The following is a 23401-nucleotide window of genomic DNA, read 5'->3' as shown; positions in this document are numbered from 1 at the left end:
TGGAGTGTATTACTGATAAAAATTCAGAAAATTCTTGAATAAAACAGGAGGGAGGCTTTGGTGGTCTGTAAACAGTAACACATAAGATAGATGGGCTGTTAAAAGAAAATGCATGATGCTCAAATGAGGAGTAGCTATGTAGCGTGATTGTTTTGGTTGCAAATGAGCCACGAGTAATCGATGCAGTGCCACCGCCTTTTTTATCTCCCCTGGTAGAAAATAAAAAGTTAAAATTTACTGGGGAAGCTTCAGTGAGAACAACAGGAGCATCAGCACCCAGCCAGGTCTCTGTTAAAAGAAGGCAATCTAAATTGTTGTCTAAAATGAGCTCATTCACGATAAAAGATTTGTTTAAAAGAGAGCGAATGTTTAAAACAGCAAAGTTTAAAACAGTGTGTGAGTGCAGATGGATTGATTTATCTTTTTTGTCCGGTAATGTGTGAATGTGATGAAGATATCTAATTGATATCTTGAGGATGGTGGCCTTACACTCAAATATTCAAAGTCTAATTGCCTCAGTCTCAGCAAAATGGTCTGTTAATGCACAAAATGCCTCCTTTAAACTTGAGGGGTCTCTTCAGAATGTTATTGTTTGTACATCACATGTATATTATATATATTTTAAAATCTTGGATTTTCTTGTGGCTAACATGCTTTTCTGAAAGAGAGTACCCCATGGTGCATCCAAGATAAATTTGTACTTGTAGCACTAAATGCAGGAATATTTTAATAATCTGCTTCACTATATAGGTTTAAGTATTGAATGGTAAAAACTATGACCACTTGGTACAGTACAGTACATGTCTCTCCAAAAAACAGCTCATCTAAAGCGTCCACTTACTTAGTTTGAAAAAAAACGTGTCAGTGGTTACAACTTGAAGGATGGTTTTCCAAAGTGGCTAAGTCAGAGTTTTGGGTCAGAATGTCTTTGTTCTGGAAGGACAAGGTGTATGCTGGTCAGATGGTGAAGAAAGACAAGCTAAATCTTTTTAAAGGCTTTAAATATGTTCATGTCACAGTTGTTTGACAAATATGAATAATATAAACTATAATAGTGCATAGTTCATTTGTTTTAACTCGGTGAGGTTTAGGTCTAAAAATTCTCTATTTTTTCCCCAAAGACATTGGGGACATTTTTGGTCATTATATTGTGCTGTCCTTCCTGTTTGTTTCCTTCCAGTTGAAGGAGTTTTAAGCAGCTTTTTCTGTTATTATTTGCTTATTTTGTATCTCGTGTGTCTTTTATTTAATAGAGGCGACAAATCTGCCAATCACGTTTTAAAAGGTTATTTTTGTCTCAGATAAGAACTGCGCTATGTTTAAGATGAATTCATTGAACATGTATGACAACGTCGTAACATGACCAAGACATTTTTGCTTCTCATGGGTCCATAGCTCATTGGTCCTCATGCTAAGGCATTCTTTAAAGCCTGGTCACATGCACCCTACGGGGGTTAATACTCTGCACAGATGCTGTGGGTTTTTGGGTTATCCGTGGAGGGTCAGAGACAAGAGCACATACTTAGGGAAGTACAGAATTTCTTTTTGCATTTCCCCCTGAAGCTTGTGCAGCCACTTCAAGGGGTTTCATGAAAATGGATGGTCCCATTTTTCTGCGTGTGATAAATGTATTGGAAAGTAGTTGTAAAATAATGCAAGTTATACACATTTATGACGAACCGGTGATGCTGTTGTATGGTGTCCTTTGTGTAGCACACCAGTGGGTAGTGAGGTGTGCACACTGCTTACTGACCACACACAAATGTTGTAACCCTTGAACTGTCCTAGGCACTTTACCACTGGGAGTTGGGTCATCTAGACCCACTAGACAGTGCTCTGAACCTTTTTTCTTCAATGGTTTGTGATCTTCACTGGTGTCCATGGATTACATGGAATCTTTCCACCTTTATCCACCTTTGTCATGGTAGGGAGAACACGCCAATGCAAGGGTGGGGTCATCTGGACCCCACAAGATGGCACAAGGGTTAAGCACAAATGCATGCCCACACAAACTACACTCTACAGGTGTAGATTGGAGGCCACACCTGTCACATGAACAGCATTAACGGGTTCCTTGTTCAGTCTGTGGGCTTTAGGGGGGTTAAAAAAAATGTGTTTGAACATTGTCGCCTTACAGGCTCACTGAGTGGTCTACAATCTTAAAATGTTGTGTGGGTCACCTGCGTACCCGTTTCTACCTGACAGCCTGTATTCACCCATGAGGGCAGTTGTGACTAGTGGAGTGGGATGTCCCAGAAGGATTTATTCAGGGGAATGTCATTAAAGATTTAGGATTCAACATTTATTTATTATCAAATGTGAAATAAATGTTGCAATACGCTCAGATATAATTACAGAGAGGAAGGGATGATACTTTTTTTTTGCCAAATTATAAAAACTAGAACCATGCAGAAACAAAAGAAGAAAAACGGATTCTTGATGGGTGGCAGCAACCAAACAACCTTGTGATTAAATGCAATTAATTTGGCTCTGAAGTGTCCAGGGTCACCGGCTTACCTGCTCACAGCCTCCCACCATCAGCTGCAACATGTCTGTTCCTCGAATGCACACACAAGGAAACAGCTCAACCTGCTCCCCAACCCCAATTTGCATCCTAGGAGGACTCCACGGGGAGCTCTAATTTAAGACAATAAGCCCTGAAATAATGTACATTTGCACAGTGCTTTGCCAACATTGCAGACTTGCAACCATTGGTTTAGAAAAAAAGGCAAATAAAGGTGAAATAGATTGAGGACATGCACTCTGACTTTAGCATCTCCACCGGCTGCATGCACACTCGCTTTTAAAAATTTAAATGGTCTCTCTGCATTTCATCAGATCGAGTTTCTCTCCCCTCCTGCTCCACAGCTCTGCTCTGATAATAAGGCTGCTCTCAAAGAAACCGAGGTCAAAGTCTGAGCCCAGAAAGGGGCGGAGCCTTTTCTGTTGCAACACCTTAGTTTGAAATGCTCATCGCGTCATTGTTGGATTCCTGCTTGAAGCCTCAACTTTATCAAATGTTATTGCATTTTTCTTTTGTTTATCTTAAACTATTGTGCAGTACTCCTGCTGTTCAAATGGGTTGTAATGACAAAGCTGATTTGCGTACAGCGTAGAATAATGAATGAAAAGGAGGCGTTTGCAGCGAGTGATGACACAAGCAGACCATTGCTGTTCATGAAACATCCTCCATCACAGCTCACCAGAAGAAAAAAAACAAGCATTTGAGGTGGCACAGTTAAAAAAAAAAAAAAGCTCTGATCTGAGATGAGAAGGAGGAGATGAAAAGTCCTGGTCAGTGATTTTGAAGCAAAAGCGTCCTCCTCCACACCTGCATCAAATCCCCTTTCTTTAGCTTGGTTGATGCTAAGAGAAGTTGCCACTATTCCTAATTCTGCTTCAGTAGCACTCAGTGTTTTATTAGAACAAAAAGGTGTTTTGTTTTCTAACACAAGCACCAACCAGCTGATTTAATTTCAGATCAGCTGAAGCAGAAGAAAAACATTTTGAGCCAACTCTCCTGGTGAAGACGTTTCAATATTTTTAAGCAGTAATGCAACAGGTATAGAGGTCAACATGTACGTATGGATTATATCATTATCTAGAAATGTAAGATGCTTTCTATGGAAAACAGAAAGTACATATTTTATAAGCAGATGTAGGCTTTATGCATGAGTGGAAAGTGCATTCCAGAGAATCCCTCTTCAGGAGCTCTGCTGGGGCGTTGGGAGAAATCTATTTGACTTGCTTATTTTAAAGCCATACAGGGACTTCAATGCTTTATTTTAAAATGTAAAATGTCTGCTCTTATCATCAAATCTTAATGCTAAAAGCAGCTTTAGTGATGCAGACGACTCAGGGTTTACATCATACATAAAACAGTTTTTTTCTTTGCATTTTTACCTTTTTGAGCATCTTTTCTTTTCCATTAGTTCTCTACTGCTGTGACACAGGTCCCTCTGAGGATGCTGCATGCTTTTCCTGCCACCACTGCTTTACACCAGTCGGATTGAAATGTTTTGCAAGACAGGCGCAGTGAACCAGTGGAGTGTACACTGGCATTACAGTACTATCAGCCATGCTGCATCATAATGGAGATCTAGACCCAGCAGCCACAACAGCGGATCAAATGCCAAGCTCACCATAGAGACCACTTTTCAAGATGTAGACTGTTGGAAATCAGTGAGCTGCCTGTCATTTCTCGAAATATAGTCCCACTCTGATCATTTTTTGATCCAAAGTTTCAATTCAAAGTGTTCCCTGTGGTCTTTTAGTTATCATTATGCTGATTTTAGACTAAATCCAAGGTCCTGTGTCATTCTTTAGGTAATAGTTTCTGCAGAGCGGCAGCAGTTCATCAGAAATTCACCCCTGGATTGTAGGCGGGACTATCGGCATAATAGCAACCCTGAGCGTGTTTTTTCATGATCGCTTTGTTTACACTCTATTAGCGGTGCAACAAAAATGGTGAGCAACATCGTAGCTATCCAGCCGTCCAGTTTAGATCCAGGTTCCAGCTCAGGACGAGGAAAACAAAGACGTTCATGGATCTGTTTGTCTTTGAGTGGATGCATCAAAATGTAGCAGAGCAAGAAGCTTTTGGCCCACTAATTCTAGTTTGTATGTAGCTACTAAAGGCTGTTTGAAACTGTCTTTTGTTTTCATGTGCTCCTGATTCGCTACGATTTGAATAACAAAATACTCAGACACACAGTTTTATCTTATATTTTCTTTTTCCTCCAAGAGTAGTTGGCAAATGATTTATTATATTTATTTATTTGATAGAAGACAGATAATAAAAATGCTTTTGTTGTCGAGTAGCAAAACATGAAATGGCTACAAGACTATAAATATAAGTACAACAGGTTGTAGTGAGTTGTGTTTGTGTAGGTTACACATCAAGCTACGTTCACAACAGACATGTGACACGGGTTCAAGAACGCGCTAAACACTGGTTCTTAGACGTTTAATTAGTTGTCTAGTGTTCACACTGAACAACTACAGAGGGGCTTCTTCTTTTTCTTTAACTGTTTACTAGTCCACCACCTACATTTGGAAGAGGCTTGGTGCAAAATGTTGAAGCCCTGCAAATCTAGGGAATCTTGCTCTGGACTCATGGAATTTCAGTCAGACTCAAACCGGAATTGTTAATTTCTCCTTTGTGATCAATTTTCAAACAACTTTCTCTGTGTGTTTCATGGGTGGACGTTTTGTACGTAGAGCCCAGAAATGTGTGTAGATACGTTTGAACATGAGAGTTTTGAACGCAGAAGCGCGCATTGACGCGTGTTTACATAAACCTTTTATTGGAAGTGACCGCTTGAAGACATGTCGCTGAGGGCGGCGTGAACTTAGCCTCACAAGTCCTGTAAAACAATAAAACATCAAACAGTCTGTAATACAGCTGCACCTCCAGCAGAATAAAGCACATTCAGTTTGTTAAATTCAACATATACAATACCTTAGATTAGGTAGCTTGGTCTTTGGACCATGTCTTGAATGGCTATTTTCGTTTCATTGACCTCTAGTTTATCTTTTGCACATTTGAACCTCATCAGCTCTGTCCTTCGTTGGCTTTGTGTCCTTATACCCAATAATCCTTGTATAATCCATATTCCCATGACTGACGGCCCACTTTTTGTTAATAAGAACAGCTTCAGGTCACTGGTTATTCATGGTCTATTGTTAGATAAACATTGCAAAGCTCTGGCTTGATAAGGTTCTCATGGCAGACGCTGGTGTGAAAACCGTCCTAAAGACTCTTCCTGGCTTCTTCATTTCTTTCTTCACTCTTATTGGGCTCATACTGGTTGTTACGTATCATGTTTTAATGTTAGTACAAAGGCTATTGTGTTTCTTTAGAACTGAGTTCAGTTCAGAATGACCCGGCTGAAATTGCCTTTAACTGTCAAAAAAAGCTGTGGGTGTTTGCAGTTATAAGGCTTAAGTCAGCTCCCTTCTATCTCTCTGCCAGCTGATGGGGAATGTTTATATAGTCTGTTGATAGATCATTAAAAAAATTACCATAATTGAAAGTTTTTAATCTTTTACACTGAATTGAATCATAACATTATAATTAATAAAGCTTTGTCTGATGTTTTTCTTGCTTCTTTTTGTGTTGCACTTTGAGCCTTTTTTTTTGCTGCATGCATTTATTTTATTTTGAAAAGGTTTGTGTCTTTTTTTTAAATCAACTTTATTAACAAATATTGCTTATACAAAATACCAAACACAAAACTCCACACTGTGTGCAAAATACAATTTTCACGTTCGCCAGGAAAATGAACAAAAAAATAAAAATAATAATAATATGTAAAACAGGTTAAGCAAAAAATAAAACAGAAATTCTAAAGGCAAAGGAATCTGTTAAAGTTTCAAAAGAGACCATGTTTCAACTGTTCTGACAGCTTTTTTGATAGTGGAGGATTTTATACTTGTTTACATACAGAACCATTTCTTTATGAAAAACATAAAATAATGTTTTTTGTTGGTATATTTACACTTGTGTATATAGTATTAAGCCATTATTATAAGTAAATTAACTATATAAATGCGCTTTGAGACTTTAGACCTTGATTTTGGACTGTCACTCTTTTTAAAAAATGTAAATAGCTGACAACAGTTTGTATTTGATTACACTTTCCCCTAACCCTTGTCTTTTTCTCTTTTCCTCTTTTTTCCCATGCACCTCCTTTGGACCCTGAAGCTGAAGAGTATGCTGTGGAAGGTAAGGCCAATGCTTTGCTTGCAGGCTGTGCAGCGCCCTGCACTGCTGCTCCAGTGGCTGGTGCTACCAGTGGCTTTCTCAACACCTTGCCTTCCTACTGGGGAGGGGCATTGTCAGTTTGGACTGCGGTTTCAAGTGACTCTTCCTGGGGGCCTAAATCACTTTATCCAAAAGAAATATTTTTTTTGCCAATTTTTTTTTTCTTTTTCTTGCTTTACCTTAATTCTTGACAAATGCAAGCATTTCTGCATTTTAGCATTGAAGTAACTGTCCTAGGAAATAGCTTTGTATCTAAGCATGCAGTGTCGTTCTTTTTTTTGTTTTAGTTTTTTGCTCAAAGTCTTACCTACAACAAAAGTGAACAAACGCTGCAAGTCGGGCCCCCTCGGGGACACCGCAAGCCCTGGAGTGTGGCACTGAGCCAGAGCTAAATAGATGAGATTTCATGGATAGATCTCTCTTTGCTCGTCTGTTTGTTGGGACTTGAATGTCTCCTCTGTGCAGTGGGGGTGGGGATTGGGGGGGCTTACCTCCATGACTGAGTTTGCTTGTCAGTTGCATCAGATACAGAAACAGGCTTCTTTGAGTTAACTGCTGTTTGTTTGTTTGTTTGTGTGTGGACGTGTGTGTGTGTGCGTTTGTATGTTTGGAGTTGCATTTCGCCTTTAATCGGTTTGAGGTGATGGATTGCCTTTCACACCGTGTTATCCAGCCAGGGAAATCAGGAGTAACGTTTTGGTTGTGATAGTTTCTCAATCTTTACTCCAATCCAAGGAACTTGTCCCGGTAAAATATTAATAAACGCACAATGTTATGAAGAAACATATTCAATTTTCAAGCTGCTAGTATCTATATAGTCAATGTAAATTGTAAGCATTTGTCAGTGGGCCTGATGTTTTCTTTGGGAGAAAGCCCAGTCGGTTTGTGCCTGATTGAATGTCAGTACCGCTGATGTCCTGGTAACTGGTAGCTAGGCATTGGTCTCCACCGATGATGGCATTTGTTCATGAACTGGGAGCAGTTTATGGCTGAAAATCCCAAAGTAGTTCATGTTTGTCAACATATCAGTCAAGATCTTCAAATGGGTCAGTTTCTGTTTCTACAACCTTTTTTGTTCATGTTATCCTTCCATAGAAGAAAGCGCACCAGTCTACAAACCATAAAGGCTAAGTTACACTGCTCCGTCTGCGGTGCGTCTGCGGTGCGTCTGCGGTGCGTCTGCAGTGCGTCTGCGGTGCGTCTGCGGTGCGTCTGCGGTGCGTCTGCGGTGCGCTGACACAAAGAAATAGACAGTTCATTAATCAATCCGAATGTTTACATTACCTTGCAGGCATCTGACGTCCGTCCCTCTGCAACACAAGCGTTGCACAGGCGGAATTGCAGGCTAACCTAGTATAATATAAAAAATACAGCAATAGTCGCTAAGAATTTTGAAACAATAAGGTCAGTTTGTCTCTAAATATGTTATATAAAGGTAGTAAAAGCATTGAGTTCTCTATAAACACAGCAACCACTATTTCTTTGTTCATGTTCAGTTTTGTTGTTCATGTTTTCAAAAAATCCAAACAAATTGTTTCCCCTTCACTCTGAAAGTTAGGCTTCTTTGTGTTAATGAGTAGGATAGTTGGTACTTCAGAAGGCCTGGTTCCTCCTCCGTCACCGGTCTCGTCAGTTGATGACTGTAGTTCAGAGCCACCATACACTAGTCTTTGAGACCTGCCATGCTGCTCGTGTTCTTTGTCTTCTCTGTATTTCCTGACGATTTGCTGGATTGGGCGATTCCAAGTTCTGATTGACTGAACACACCTGAGTCAGGTAATCAGCAGCCAGTAGAGCAGGGATGGCTAAAAAATAGCAGGATGGTGGAACTTCGGGACACGGCCTGCACCGCCCTGCTATGGGGACTGATGAGGTTGAACTTTCTGAAGGCCCAGGTGGTCGTTGAGCTTCAACAATGGCCGATGATGTTCACTTCTATACCAACTTTGATTTGCTTCTGATCAAAGTTATTTTTACCATGAAGCCACACACACTGTCTGTTCACAGAATGAAAAGATAAACCGAAGCAGAACTTGATATTTTGTTTAAAAGTATGACTTAACAAAGTAGTGATGTTTTGTTGTTTTGATTTGCATCTGAAGATGTAACTGTTAATGGCGGTTGAAATATATGTTATAGACTAACAGACCGTGAAAAGGAACATGGCTCAAATCTGCATCTGGCCTTAGTTTTTTGCTGATATATTTAGTGACTAGTTGTTTTGTTGGATTGAGTGATGTTCTGTGTAGGCCATGCTGATCCACATCAATCTGATCAAGGCTAATGATCTTTTCTCTGTGAGCCATGGAGACCTCCTACTTAATCTTCCCCTCTGGGAACAGAATAACTATTTTTTTTGCCTGCACAGAAAATTGAGATGGATATTGCAGAGATGAAGGATTATAGTTTTAAGTAGAGCCTGTAGTTATAAGAGATTACTTTGGATCATCCAAACCAGATTATGGATTTTGTTCTTATTTGGTCAAAAGAACGGAGCAAAGACCAAAAGTGTAAAAGTTGTTAATGTGTGTGTATATATAGGTGAAGCTAGATGGTATTGACCTATTTTTTCCCTTTATTTCTTTGGAAACAAAGAAACAAACAAGGTGCATAAAGGGTTTTAAGCGTTAGCATTAATAAATCTGAGCGCTTGACCTGCTTGAGAAATTGCATCCCTCAGCTTCACCATGTTTTGTTTTGCAAACCAACTCTCCTGTGACGAGATAACCACGAAAGCAATCACGAGTTTTTCTTTGTGCTCAGTTATTCTGGAACATCAATCCTTCGTGAGCTTAGATGGTGATTACAAAAGATTTAACTGTTTAGTGGATGTACAGTAATTGTTATTTTCTCAGTGACGAAACTATTCAAGTGACTGTGAAGATCAGCTTTAGGTACTAAATGCTAGGTGAAGTGAATTATGTATTCCTTTGTGAGTAAAGTAGTAGAAGGTGGATCACATTTGCATGCGATGGGGTGGCGACTACCTTTACTTAACCGTGGCTAGGATAGGCTCCAGCATCCCTGTAACCCTAAGAGGGATGAAGCGAGTTTGAAAACTGGAATTGATGGATAATATTGGGTGAAATAGATTTATTTTACTGTCACCTTTAATACATAAAACATAAATAAGTGTGTGTTGCCTATAAGAAGCTACAGTGGCGGGTTAGCTGGGAAACATGTGTAGCACTTGAGGCCTGGAGTTTGACAAATGTGTCATAAAGTGTAGAGGGTTGCATGTCTGACTAACTGCCTTTGGAGACTATTTATATTAAAAATAAGATGGTTGTGAGATTTCTGCTTTTGGATGAGGAGGATTAAAAGACACGCATGATCAAACTGACCCTGTTGGACGAGCAGACGGACCTTCTGTTGACAAATGAGTCCACAGCCTGTAGACAGCAGGGTGCCGGGATGCTTCCTTTACCTGCCTCTGCCAGATGTTGCAGAGAGATTACACCTTCCCTCGCCTCAGGGAGGACAGAGTTCAGCCAGCCCTGGATTTACAAGGTGTTTGACCACATTCAGAGCTCCAGGCCCTCCGTCTGGTTTTTACACTGTGGATTACAGATTATTAGGAATTACAAAACATAAAAAGAAAAACCGCAGATGTTTGAATGTCAACAGTCACACCCTCAGGCAAAATGATTGGATTGAAAAACTGATTGTACAGCTCATTCATTTCTTTATCTCATTTGTCTTTGTTCATGTTAATGTTTAAAGTCGTACTTTTCAGCGTGAGCTGATTCTCTGCTTCATTCTTGTCTTTCTCCTTAGTCTTTTGTTCATCATTTTAAATTATACTCACGTTGTTACATCTGTTTGGATAGATATTTCATTAAAAAGATCAAGCTCAGTTTAACGTTTGCTTTAAGTCATCCGCGGTTATGAACCAGTGCTTTATAAATGGACTCAATAGTAGAAAATCCAGTTTTAGCTGTTTTCCAAAGTTGTTTTTGTTTATTAATATTTAACTCAAGTGACATAAATGAGCGTCTTACTACAGGGTAATGATTTCACCTCAAAGTAATAAAAAAACATTTCTGGATCGCCTAACATCTATTTGTTTAAGACACAGTGGGCTGAAACAAAAAAATAATAATACAGAAGTCAAAACAAAAGACGTTACACAGAACAGTAATTATTTATTTACCTATCTACAAAATTACAAATTAGTCTCCACAATATAGATTTGTTATATAATCCTGAGTTGTAGATGAAGGTTCTCGCGGTCTTGAAGTTGAATCCTGACATTTGGACCTTACGCCTTTACTTTGTATTGTTTCACCTCTCATCCAAGTGGTTCTGGACCAGATGGAGAGAGAGAGAGAGAGAGAGAGTGGGGTGGGAGGGAAGAAAGAGAGGAAGAGGTAGAAGGTTCAGTGAAACCAAATAATTGGAATATTAAACTAGAAAACATAAACACAGGCAACAACAGTTATGTGAGGCTCCACATTAAAGGGTTCCATTTTTGTTGCACAAACACAACTAACTCAAGCACAAAAAAGCCCACATTTATGTACAACACACATTTTGATTCGTTTTCTCACAGTCTGCTGTATAGGATAAATATACCGACTCATATGCACATGTATCCCGAAACACACAGATGAATACAGATTTTATAGGCATTTTCTTCACATATACAACAACCGTGTTTGAGCTGGTGTGTTTGGGTCAGTGCGAGTTTAAACACCATTTTTCTAATGTCATATAGTGAAACCCTCCATGTCCCACTAACCCAAAGATTGGGACCGAGGGGAATGAAACAACAACCCTCCTGACTGGAGAGGAAGAGTTCATGCAGACCACAGGCTCCAACCTGGACAGAGACATGACCCTCTGGATCCCTGGGCTCTAGTCTAAGGTCCTATCTTCGAAGGCCCCACCAGGCCCACCTCTGCAGAGGAGTCTTGAGACTCCAGAGACCCCTTGAGCAGTGTGTGCATGTGTGTGTAGAAACTGGGCAAAAAAATAGGATTTCAGGAGAAAAACTGATGGTAGTTCTGTGTCTTGGGACCCTACAGTCCCCAAACATATCCCCTACTCTAATGACCCACAGCTCAGAGTGTCTGCAACAGTTGTAAAATAAAACAAGTTCAGAGGCAAAAAGCCAACAAGACAATAATCAAAACAGGATCCAATAGTAAAGACCAAATGTGTTTTAAAGTATAAACTCATTCCCACAGTTTTTTTATTAAACTCCTGAAGATCAGCAAAGTAAGGGTCAGCTGGCCTCAATCAGTTGGTGGCAGCGAGAAAGGTGCAGGTGAGACAGAGCATGGAGAAAAACAAAAATATACAGATATTGCAATTGCCATTCTGTTTTAAATGTACATTCTTAAATTCCCGTTTTTAAAATCCACTGCAGTATTAAAATGTTGTTCTGTGCTTAAAGTTAAACGCTGTATGACAGGAACAACCTTTTCATAGAGGCTTCTGAAGAAAAAATACTTATAAAACATTAGGCTTTGTGAGGATATTTTGTGTTGCGTGGCTGATTTCAGAAAATTCTATTGCTGCTTTTAATGGCTACACTGATGAAGATCAAGGACATTCCTGCACATGTATGGGTCCTGAAGACCGGATCAAACTGGAAACTACTACACCAGGCAGGAGTCTTTAGTACCTGCAGTGCGAAAAAAAACAAAAAAGACTTCTGGAACAGGATTCAAGATGCAGGGGCCTAGTCCTCTAGGATTAGTTTCTTATTTCCCTTTGAACTAACTCTGCTGCATAGGCAAAACACACCTGATTTAGGTAATCAGACCGTAAAATAAACACTACTTATGAAATAAAATATTAACTAAATGACTCTCTCTGTGGTTTTTCAAAGAAGAAAAGTCAGGAAAATTACTACTAATACATCACAAAAACACAAGCAAACCAACAAAACGTCTATGTTCTCCCGTTATTGTCCCTTTAAGACTTTGGAGGGCTGCAGCTCCTGACGCATCTCGAAGTTTGTGCGCACTCTAAAAAGAGTTTAGGCTGTAGTTGTAAGATAAACCTTTTTACATTGACATAACCTATTCATTTGGTGAAGATAAATCATGTTTTTGAGGTCAGTCAACGTAAAAAAACACACATCTTTCAGACATAGACATTTAACTTTTATTCAAATTAATTCAAATAAGTAGGTGTAGATTCAGTGTGAAGCTGTCAATGCGTCATAATGTTTGGACGTACATGGAAAGGGCGCATTAGCGACTGCAGACTCGCCGCACTGCTATCAGGACTATTGCTCAATGACATTTGCATCAACTTAAAATCATAATAGTTTTAAAGAAAACGTGTTTTATAAAATAGGAATTACTTTGAGGTCGTTTTTTTTTTTGCCAGAATTTTGCTCCTAGAATAAATGAAATATATTGATATTTATGATTGGGCCTGCTGTCAGATCTGGCAGCGCAAGGAATTGTGGGATACCCTTCATTCCCTTTGCCTGTCTGGATGGATTGGGGTTTAAGAGTGGATTTCTCTCTGCATTTTGTTGTCTAGCTATTTTTCTCTGTTTTGCCCTTAGTTATTTTATCCTGTTATGTTTCCCATTTTCCCATTGAGATGACTATTGTTGTAAATATTGAGCTATATGAATAAAATTGAATTGAATTTCTTTCTGTCTGCGCCATGAGTGAGAGGGAAGATGACCAAACCTCTTGTGCTGAATTATGTTGAATGGTCTAAAATTAAAGTCAGAGTTAGCAAAAGCTGATCTTCAGCTCCACAGTGCATAACATTGCTGGGTCATTCGGCTCAATAATATAAATTATTTGACATGTGAGAAAACATATGAAATATATTAAATTAAGTTGTAAAATCACAAGTATCAAAGTTAGACAAACATTAAACTGAGTTGGATGAATATATGATATTTAGTTACATAAATATGTTAATTTGAGTTGTATAAACAAAAGAAATTGAGTTAAATCAACAATTAAATTAAGTTGGATAGACATAGGAAATTAGGTTGAATAAACTTAATTGAATTATGTGTTACCAATTGAGGTGACTCATTCAATTTGGATCAACTCTTATCTTTTTTAGTAGTGCTAGACTAGACTAGATGTGTCTTGCATGTCTGTTTCGCATCAAGTGATTATAAAAAAAAGAGTCAAATTCGTACGTCTTCTGCTGCAGCTCAACACATATCTGCATTACCTTTTCATCAATACATTACCTTCCAAAAAATCAGCAGACTAGGATTGCAGATGTTTTATACTACACAACTTCTATACTTTTCTCAGACAGACACGAACATTTTCACACTCTTAAAGTTCAGACTTTCATAGAAAAATAAGTCCAGGATTTTAGCAGGAACACAAAAGTTCTGATCGTGATGGAAGATTTATGTAGATGTAAGGAGATCCACGTTTCTGGAGAGGAGACGCAGCATGGAGGAGATTGACTGACAAGGTATCCAGCCAATCAGGACACAGAACAGGGTGCACTGTTTGAAAAAAACAAAGCAAAAAAAAAGAAAGAATGAGCGAAACCGAGGAAGATAAACTGCGACGTAGAATGGGAACACTGTCTTCTGTTCCATTGGACGGGGATTTTAGAGGGGTTCAGATCGGGGGACGGAGTGCAGAAGGGTGGAATAAAATGTCACGTTCTCTGCGGGTCTCTGAGGGCCTCTGAGGGCCTCTGAGGGCCTGATCTAATGATCTGATCTAAGCACCACTGGGGTTGAATGAAAATTACCATAATAACAAAAGTCATTATTAGAAAGGGTTTATTTGTTGATATGAGTATTGAAAGGCACAACAGAACAGAACAGGCTTTTGTCTGATCAGCTGAATGTCTGGCTTTGAACCCACAACAGGAGTGTTGTTTTCTGTGGTAAATCGTTCTGTTTCTAATTAAATAGCTGCTTGCAGGTGCCTGGCTGTCTGAAGAAAGTTTCATTTCATTGTTAAATATGTGCTGTTCACAATTACTGAAGCAAATATTCAAATGCTCACTTCGCTGAAGGGTATTGTTTGAGCATTACAAGACTCTTGTATGAGCTAGGGAGTGCAAACGTTACCATTATTTAAGACAACTGTCAAAGAAAGTGAGGTAAAGATGGTCCAGAGAGACAGTTCTTCTAAAATCAGGTCAGAATGCACGGATGCTGGAGTGTTGCTTTTTCCTCCTGACACCGCTGTCGGGATGTTGTCATGAATCACTTCTTGTTTTTCTTTGTTTTTTCTCTCTTTGTACCAAACCTCTAACATTCAAAGCACAAAGAAATTTAAATGAACACGTCAACTATCTGTGTTAAATAAAAAGTATTGATTGTGTTTGTCAAAGACTTATGTCATTCCCATCCTCTGACATAAACATTAAAAGAAAGAAAAACTTACAGATGTACTTATAATTATCATAACAAAGATCTTGCAGCAAAAGTGCTGAAGGCTTTGCCCCCCATGGTGCTGATGTGGATGGCAGAGAATGATCTGAGAACATGACAAAGAGGATGCATCAATGAGATCAAGTTGTGAATAGCTCAAACCAAACATAATGGTCCATCCATTTTCAGAACCCACTGAATTCCTTTTGGGGTCGCGGGGCTCCAGCTACTGTTGGGCTGAGGCGGGGTACACCCGGATCAGGTCCCAAACATAACTAAATCCTGAAAGAGACAAGGAACCATGGCAAGACTTTTCGGCTGGGGTGATGAGGATTCAGAGCTTTGGTGATGATGAGGGGGACAGAATTCTGGACAAGTTGGAGCTTTGAGGGCGTCCAAAAAGGATAGAGTTACAGCAGTCGGTACAGGAGGTTGCAAGGCAACGGAAAACGTACGGTGAAAGAAGGGTGGAGGGGATTTCTGTTATATGAATGGAAGGAAGCTGACCGGGCGGAGCTAAAGATATGAGACGGTTAGACTCCTTTGGAGTGTGACACTCAGACTTTTGACCGGAGGACATAGGGACGCAAAGGAGGCGTCAATGATGAGACGGTGAAGCCATTTACTTTAGTCTGCTTCACACTAAACAGGTAAAGGAAATAACTACTTGTTGTTTCTGTCTTTATGTTTATATGTCTGGGCAATGTTGCTCCCGCACTTTATGCTTTCAGTTTTGTCTTCAGTTGTGAAGCTTGTCCTCCCACACGATGTCCTTCTCCCTCTGAACCAAATGCTTTCTTTGCTGCGCTGAGTTTATCCTGCAAAAGCCTGTTTCATTCACTTTTTATCCATCCTCAGCCTGCAGAGAAAAAAAGGAATCAAAACATATCTAAGTAAAGCAGAGGTGATTGAACTGATACGATGATCTGGCCTGATCAGTTAAAGCAAGACAATAACAGATATTTTAACATTTCACAAGAAGAGGAATTTCTTTCATCAGTGAGGTTTCAAAAGAAAATTTGATCAAAGTGCAAAACTTTAAGACAGACGTCCTTGAACAAATGGATGGATTGAAGAGGATTTGTCAGGTAATATAGAATTGTCTTTAAAAATAATCTAGACTAACAGCAATAAAGACAGATACTAATAGTACAGAGAAGGTCAGCATAAGGCTTTGTTATAATACTGAAAGTTGACGGTAAAATGGTTAATTTCTGTCTTTAGGAAACACATTTTTTGTAACACAACTACCAACCTGTGATCACCATCACACTTGCCCCTCTTATTTTTGCTTCTGCAAACTGTTAGGGCTTTCATCCTTCCTTCAAATCCAATTCTAATCCATCAAAGTTTAAGATGACTAAGACACTTGTCCAATAGAGCAGTGCTTTTCAACCTATTTTGAGCCATACACTATTTTTACACACTGAAGATACATACAGTAAGTTTCGCATCCGGTGTCCTTGTAGCTGTTTGATTTTTTTCCACGTCGTCCAGCCTCTGTGATACTGTTCAATCGCTTCACATGAAGACTCTATTTTCCTGAAAAATAAAATTGGTAAAATACCCTATGCCTCCTACACAAGCCCCAAAATAACCCTTGTGCTTTCCTATGACCCCACCCCTACCTTGATGTTTTCTCCCATGACAAAGGTGGATAAAGGTGAAGAGGATCTCATGTAATCCATGGACACCAGTGAAGATCACAAATCATTAAAAAAGGTTCAGAGCACTGTCTAGTGGGTCTAGGTGACCTAAACTAAATTGAAACAATTTAATCATCTAAAAAGAAATAAAACATTTTTATTAAAGTTTTCAAGGATTTCATCTTTGATTGAGACAAAAGAAAAACTAATAAAACTTCAACATGTTCACTTTTTGTGTAGCTAGAGAAAACATAAAAATGTGTAAAATGTATCAAACATATTGTGATCATATATTTGTTCAAAAATTACAGTTGCCTTTGCACCAACATTGAAAAAATATATAAAATATTTGTTTTTTTTTTTAGAGGTTACATAAAATTTCATGTTAATAAGCTGAAGGGAGTGTGGATAGAGTTTCTCCTTTTTAATTTTTGGATGCTGGTGTGCCGCAGGATTTTTGTCAAGGAGAAAGTGTGCCGTACCTCAAAAAAGATTGAAATACACTGTCCTAGACATATACAAAAAAGATTCCATAGACGGTGACACACTTCTTATGAGATCTGTCATTGGGAAAGATTGGAAAGAATTTCTTTATCCCAAAAGTCAATTCTGTTATCCCATTATTGACCCGAATCCTGTGATGCGTCCAGGAGAGATATTAAGTATATGGAAAGTTTTAGTTTGTTTATGGCGCAATAATTGTTGGGCAATGGGGATAAATGGTATTATGGGCAAAACAGCTCCTGCATAGTCTGGGAAACCATGCATGTACCATATTTGTATGCCTCTTTCATTCCACTGAAAGAACTGCGAAACAGTGTGCCCACTGTTTTTCCAGACAAACATTTTCTCTAGAAAGGCATGAAAAAGTTAATGTTTTTGTAACAATACCTACAGCTAAATGTATTTAGCCATGCCTCTCGATGGTGCATAATTCCACACATGAGGATATTACTGTTTATCTCAATCAAACTTGTACACTTGGGTTGACTTGTAAATACTTTTCACACCTGTAAAACCTTGATTTTTTTTTAAACATTTGAGGGGAAACATGAGTGCAGAGCAAACTCAGTTTAACAGATCATATGTGTAATTCAAATTTGTCATAAACAATATATGTCTGGAAAAAATGTATGTGCTTATGAAGGATCTTGAGCACATAAATTACCAGGCAAGGCACATATCAAACAAGTGATACATTTAATATATGGATATCTGAATATCGGCTTTGCATATCTCACAAAATACGGTGTAAACATTCGGCCTGCTAGAACCGTTCGGGGTCCTTCGAGTAGTGCTGACGTCACATTTATGTTTGGGTGTTCGTTGGTCCGATGATGTGTTAGATAGTGATTGGTCTGGAGAAATTACTATACTACCATAGAAGAAGATATTACACACATGCAGATCTCAGACATAGAGCAAGTTTATCTTCTAAACGTGCCTTTATTATTGTTTTAATTATAATTAAGTGTATTTGCAGCCGAACGGACTGCAGTCCAAACCCTTCTCCAGGCCACACACTATAACAAAGCCCCTTCCCTGCCTGCGAACACGAAGCTAGGAGACTCCAGCTGCTCTGCTCAGAGAGCTTGTGTGGAGCAGCAGGTTCATTCTAACAGCCACAGATCTTTTTACAAAGTGGGTTGTGGAAAAATCTCTCTATAAACACTACAAAGAATAATGTCAGACAGAACTTATGAAGGAAAAGAACACAAGGAAACATGAAATGAAAATATGCAGAGCCCCAGCAGATCTCCACGCTACGTTGTTTGTCCAAGTGGGGCTACCGTAGTGTGACGTTATTTTCAGTCGATAGGACCCCGAACGGTTATTGCAGGCCAAAAGGTTATGGTACCTACAACGGCAAATGGTAATCACGCAGGATATGCATCAGAAATGCTTCAACACTTACATAAGTATACACTACAGATACTACAGGATTTTTATCTTCAGTATCTTTACTCCAGATATTTCCAGACATGACTTCCGGTCATATTCTGAACTTGTAAATGACCAAAATAAGACACAACAAATCTGCCTGGATATCTTCAGATATGCTGCCTGTCTGAATATGCTCCAGAAATTCTTTAGATATTTAAGGAAGAATCCCTAACAGATATTTATGGATTCTGGCTCTTTTCACGCAATGACAGATCCTCATTGGAGGACAAACCCCTGCATGGGATGTACCACTGGACCATATCTGGACCATAACTGAAGTGGCTGATATCAAGAAGTCCTACCAATGGCTATAAAGGGCTGGCCTACAGGACAGCACTGAAGCGCTCATCCTGGCAGCTCAAGAACAAGCCCTGAGAACCAGAGCCAAAGAGGCTCAGATCTACCACACCAGACAAGACCCAAGGTGTAGATCTACCACACCAGACAAGACCCAAGGTGTAGATCTACCACACCAGACAAGACCCAAGGTGTAGATCTACCACAACAGACAAGACCCAAGGTGTAGATCTACCACACCAGACAAGACCCAAGGTGTAGATCTACCACACCAGACAAGACCCAAGGTGTAGATCTACCACACCAGACAAGACCCAAAGTGTAGATCTACCACACCAGACAAGACCCAAGGTGTAGATCTACCACACCAGACAAGACCCAAGGTGTAGATCTACCACAACAGACAAGACCCAAGATGTAGATCTACAAAACCAGACAAGACCCAAGGTGTAGATCCACCACACCAGACAAGACCCAAGGTGTAGATCTACAAAACCAGACAAGACCCAAGGTGTAGATCCACCACACCAGACAAGACCCAAGGTGTAGATCTACCACAACAGACAAGACCCAAGGTGTAGATCTACCACAACAGACAAGACCCAAGGTGTAGATCTACCACAACAGACAAGACCCAAGGTGTAGATCTACCACACCAGACAAGACCCAAGGTGTAGATCTACCACACCAGACAAGACCCAAGGTGTAGATCTACCAAACCAGACAAGACCCAAGGTGTAGATCTACCACACCAGACAAGACCCAAGGTGTAGATCTACCACACCAGACAAGACCCAAGGTGTAGATCTACCACACCAGACAAGACCCAAGGTGTAGATCTACCAAACCAGACAAGACCCAAGGTGTAGATCTACCACACCAGACAAGACCCAAGGTGTAGATCTACCACACCAGACAAGACCCAAGGTGTAGATCTACCACACCACACAAGACCCAAGGTGTAGATCTACCACACCAGACAAGACCCAAGGTTTAGATCTACCACAACAGACAAGACCCAAGGTGTAGAGCTACCACACCAGACAAGACCCAAGGTGTAGATCTACCACACCAGACAAGACCCAAGGTGTAGATCTACCACACCAGACAAGACCCAAGGTGTAGATTTACCACACCAGACAAGACCCAAGGTGTAGAACTGCCACACCAGACAAGACCCAAGGTGTAGATTTACCACACCAGACAAGACCCAAGGTGTAGATCTACCACACCAGACAAGACCCAAGGTGTAGCTCTACCACACCAGACAAGACCCAAGGTGTAGATCTACCACACCAGACAAGACCCAAGGTGTAGATCTACCACACCAGACAAGACCCAAGGTGTAGATCTACCAAACCAGACAAGACCCAAGGTGTAGATCTACCACAACAGACAAGACCCAAGGCGTAGATGTACCACACCAGACAAGACCCAAGGTGTAGATCTACCACACCAAACAAGACCCAAAGTGTAGGCTGTGTAAAGAGGCGGCTGAAACAATCCAGCACATAACTGCAGGGTGGAAGATGCTGGCAGGGGAAGCATACATGGAGCGCCACAATCAAGTGGCTGGAATATGTGCAAAATATGGACTGGAAAAGTTCAGAAATCTTAGTGAGCAGATAGCTTTGTTGTGTGTATGAATATTATTTTTGTAGTAATTCAAAATTAGAACAGATGAGGTGTTTTATTATGAAAACAAAAGCAGCAACAATCATATTTCATGCTCTGCTGTAAACCATGTAATGGAGATGGGGGCATGACATTTCTAAAGCGAGCCTGGCTTAACTGCGGCCAGCGAACGGTGGCCCTTTCTCCGTGGGACATTGCTCGAGAAGTGGATGCTTTGAGCATATCACTGCTGCTGTAGCGGGTTCGGATCCCCGCGGGCTGGAACCATGGAGCCAGTAGCAGGCGGTGTGGCAAGACGGCTGTGTCAGACGGGGTGTCTCCGTCTCGCTCCCGATTGAGGAGGCGACCCAGGTCTTGATAAATACTCCTGCAGACCTGAGTGCCTGGTACTCCACTGGGGACTTGGCGCGCAGCGGGGCCGACAGCGTCTTTCTGATGGCAGTGTCATGGTTTGAGTTTCTTTTGTATTGGTTTTTGCTTTCTGTCTTGTTCTGTCATGGTTAAGTTCTGTTTCCTGTTTTATTTTGAAAGGTTTCCTGTCTTGTCTTGTTTCTTGAGTTTTACTTCCTTTGGTCCCCATCTGCCCTGATTGTGTTCACCTGTGTCTTGTCTGCCCTGTCTGTTTATAACTTCTGTCTCTGCCTTCCTCCTGTGCTGGTCCATTAACTTCTGGTCGTGTGTTTAACGTCTTCATGTGTCTTCGTCCGTTCATGCCATGTTTCATGCCCCGCCACAGTGAGTTTTTGTTTTATCATCCTGCTCTGCAGCGCTTTTTGTTATAATTAAACCCCTTGCCCTTGAACCCGTTTGCCTCCCGTCTCTGCGCCTGGGTCCTACCGGCTCTCGAGCCTCCCGCACATGACAGGCAGAAAGAATTTGCCCTCAGTGTATTTAAACACGGCTGTGCAGTGATGTATGGTTCAGGGGATGTTTCGGTTTGCCGTTCTGCTTGTCAGTCAAGTCACGCATTTCTTGGTGAGGATGACCATTCGCTGACAGATTTTAAAAAAATATATATATTTTTTGGGTTAGTTATAAACTGACCAATCAGATGCCTCAATAGAATTAGGTATCCAACAAGCTCACTCCTGATTGGCCAGAGTGGTTACCATAAAAATGTTGACTCTGACGGACTCAGACCAATCACTGGTTACTGACGCCGTCTGACTCCAACATGGCGGCATCGCCGTTGCGATAAAAAATTGCCTTTTTTTGTTATGCGCAAATATGGTCTGTCAAGCGAGGGAGGGTTTGGCTATTTCAATGTACAAAGTTTACATATGAAATTCAAACATGTATACTGTAGATACATCATAAATGTGTGTTTTCCTGGATTTATTGTCGTAGGGTTTTAAAAACAATAAGGCTTTTAGATTTGCAACAAAATAAAGAATTAGAAATCTTGAACAAAACAAACAAACAAAAAAACCTGCATATGTAAAACACTATATTATGTTCTGACATAGGAGAAAGTTCATTTACTGATTGTAGAAATGGTGTGGCCAAATGAAAACAGCTGCTGTCGTGTGGATCAGCTGAGATCTGCATCAATGAATTCTTGCACTCAATAAAATTTCTGCAGCGTCTACTTCAAGGTTCATTTCCCATCATTAAAGCCGTTGTAATGTTATCTGAGATTCATCGTCTGGGGTAACTAATGTTGTCCTTCCTCTTTGTTTGAAGTCACACATTTGATAAACACTGCAGAGATCTCAGAAAAAAATAAATAAATGGAAAATAAACTGTCAATTTTAAGACATCAGTGAAGACGGCATCCTTCTTTCTGTTTTTTCCTCTTCTCTGTACTGTCAGTGCGGCTTAACCACTATGATGGGTTTTTATCAGAAACACAATAAATGTTTGCAGCAGCTGCCGCAAAGCCTCACTCCCTACAGCTCGTATTTATTAGTCTGTTGCCAAAGAGGAGGCGCTTTAATGCCAGCGACTGTGCTGTTGCCTGGGCTGCTTTTTTCTGTTGTCACTTGTTGGGTGGGGAGAAATAAGATAAGTTAAAAAAAGGGGGATGGTTAAGGGAAGATTAGGGTCAAAGAGAAAAAAAAGGGGAGTCCAAAAAAGGGGGAAACATGTAGAGATGAAGATGCGGGACGAAACCGCCAAGTGAAAATGTCAGGCAACAATTCAGAGGAGACGTCCCGCAAATACTGCACTCGTCCTCATACCTAATGAAGGAGGAAGCCATCGAACCATGCACACCAATGCACACATCCATCTATAGAGTTAACCACGGAGATGGTGATGAATAACTAAACACATAACCCCTTCATGAATGCATGAATTTGGTCACATGCAGGCTGCAGGTTATCAGTGAAGCATAAGCTCCTTCATCGCGGTGATACAGAAATACTTTATTGGTATTTTCAGCACGTGGGAAGTTTGTACATTTCTGTAGCAAGTAAACATAAGAGAAAATAGAAAAATATTTTAAAAAATGTTGCATAAATGCAAACAAATAAGGTGGTATAATTTAAAGACTATTTACAAACAGGTAACAATGTGCAAAAATGTGCAGAGGTCATCTGTTACACTGTGAATTATTGTACAGTGATATTTTATTGGGTAAGGCGATCTGTTGACTTTTTGCCATGTCCTGTTGTTTCAGTCTGCCGTTGAAAAGAGATGTAGTTTACTAAGTAACGGCGAGGACAAAAAAGGGTGAAAAATAAAACAATTACTTCATTTTTTACAAACCTTTACAGGGACTTTTTTCAGAAACTAAAATTCCTTTGGAGTTTTCAAAAGAGTGGATTAAATATTGTG

General features: G+C 40.1%; 1 protein-coding gene across 6 annotated transcripts in view; it reads left to right on the top strand.

The window, feature by feature from the left end:
* LOC101166255 (neurexin-2) overlaps nucleotides 1–23401 on the top strand; it is an 806741-nt gene that overhangs the window by 144570 nt on the left and 638770 nt on the right. For all 6 annotated transcript variants that reach the window (XM_023965856.1, XM_023965855.1, XM_023965854.1 and 3 more), the window contains exon 3: nucleotides 6707–6727. In XM_023965856.1, the coding sequence (XP_023821624.1) occupies nucleotides 6707–6727 (21 nt within the window). The remainder of the gene's footprint in view (nucleotides 1–6706; nucleotides 6728–23401) is intronic.

Source organism: Oryzias latipes, chromosome 18 (genome assembly GCF_002234675.1).
Source record: "Oryzias latipes chromosome 18, ASM223467v1".
Lineage (NCBI taxonomy): Eukaryota > Metazoa > Chordata > Actinopteri > Beloniformes > Adrianichthyidae > Oryzias > Oryzias latipes.
The sequence above is the reverse complement of the archived record's forward strand: the minus strand, read 5'-3'. Positions and strand labels throughout refer to the sequence as shown.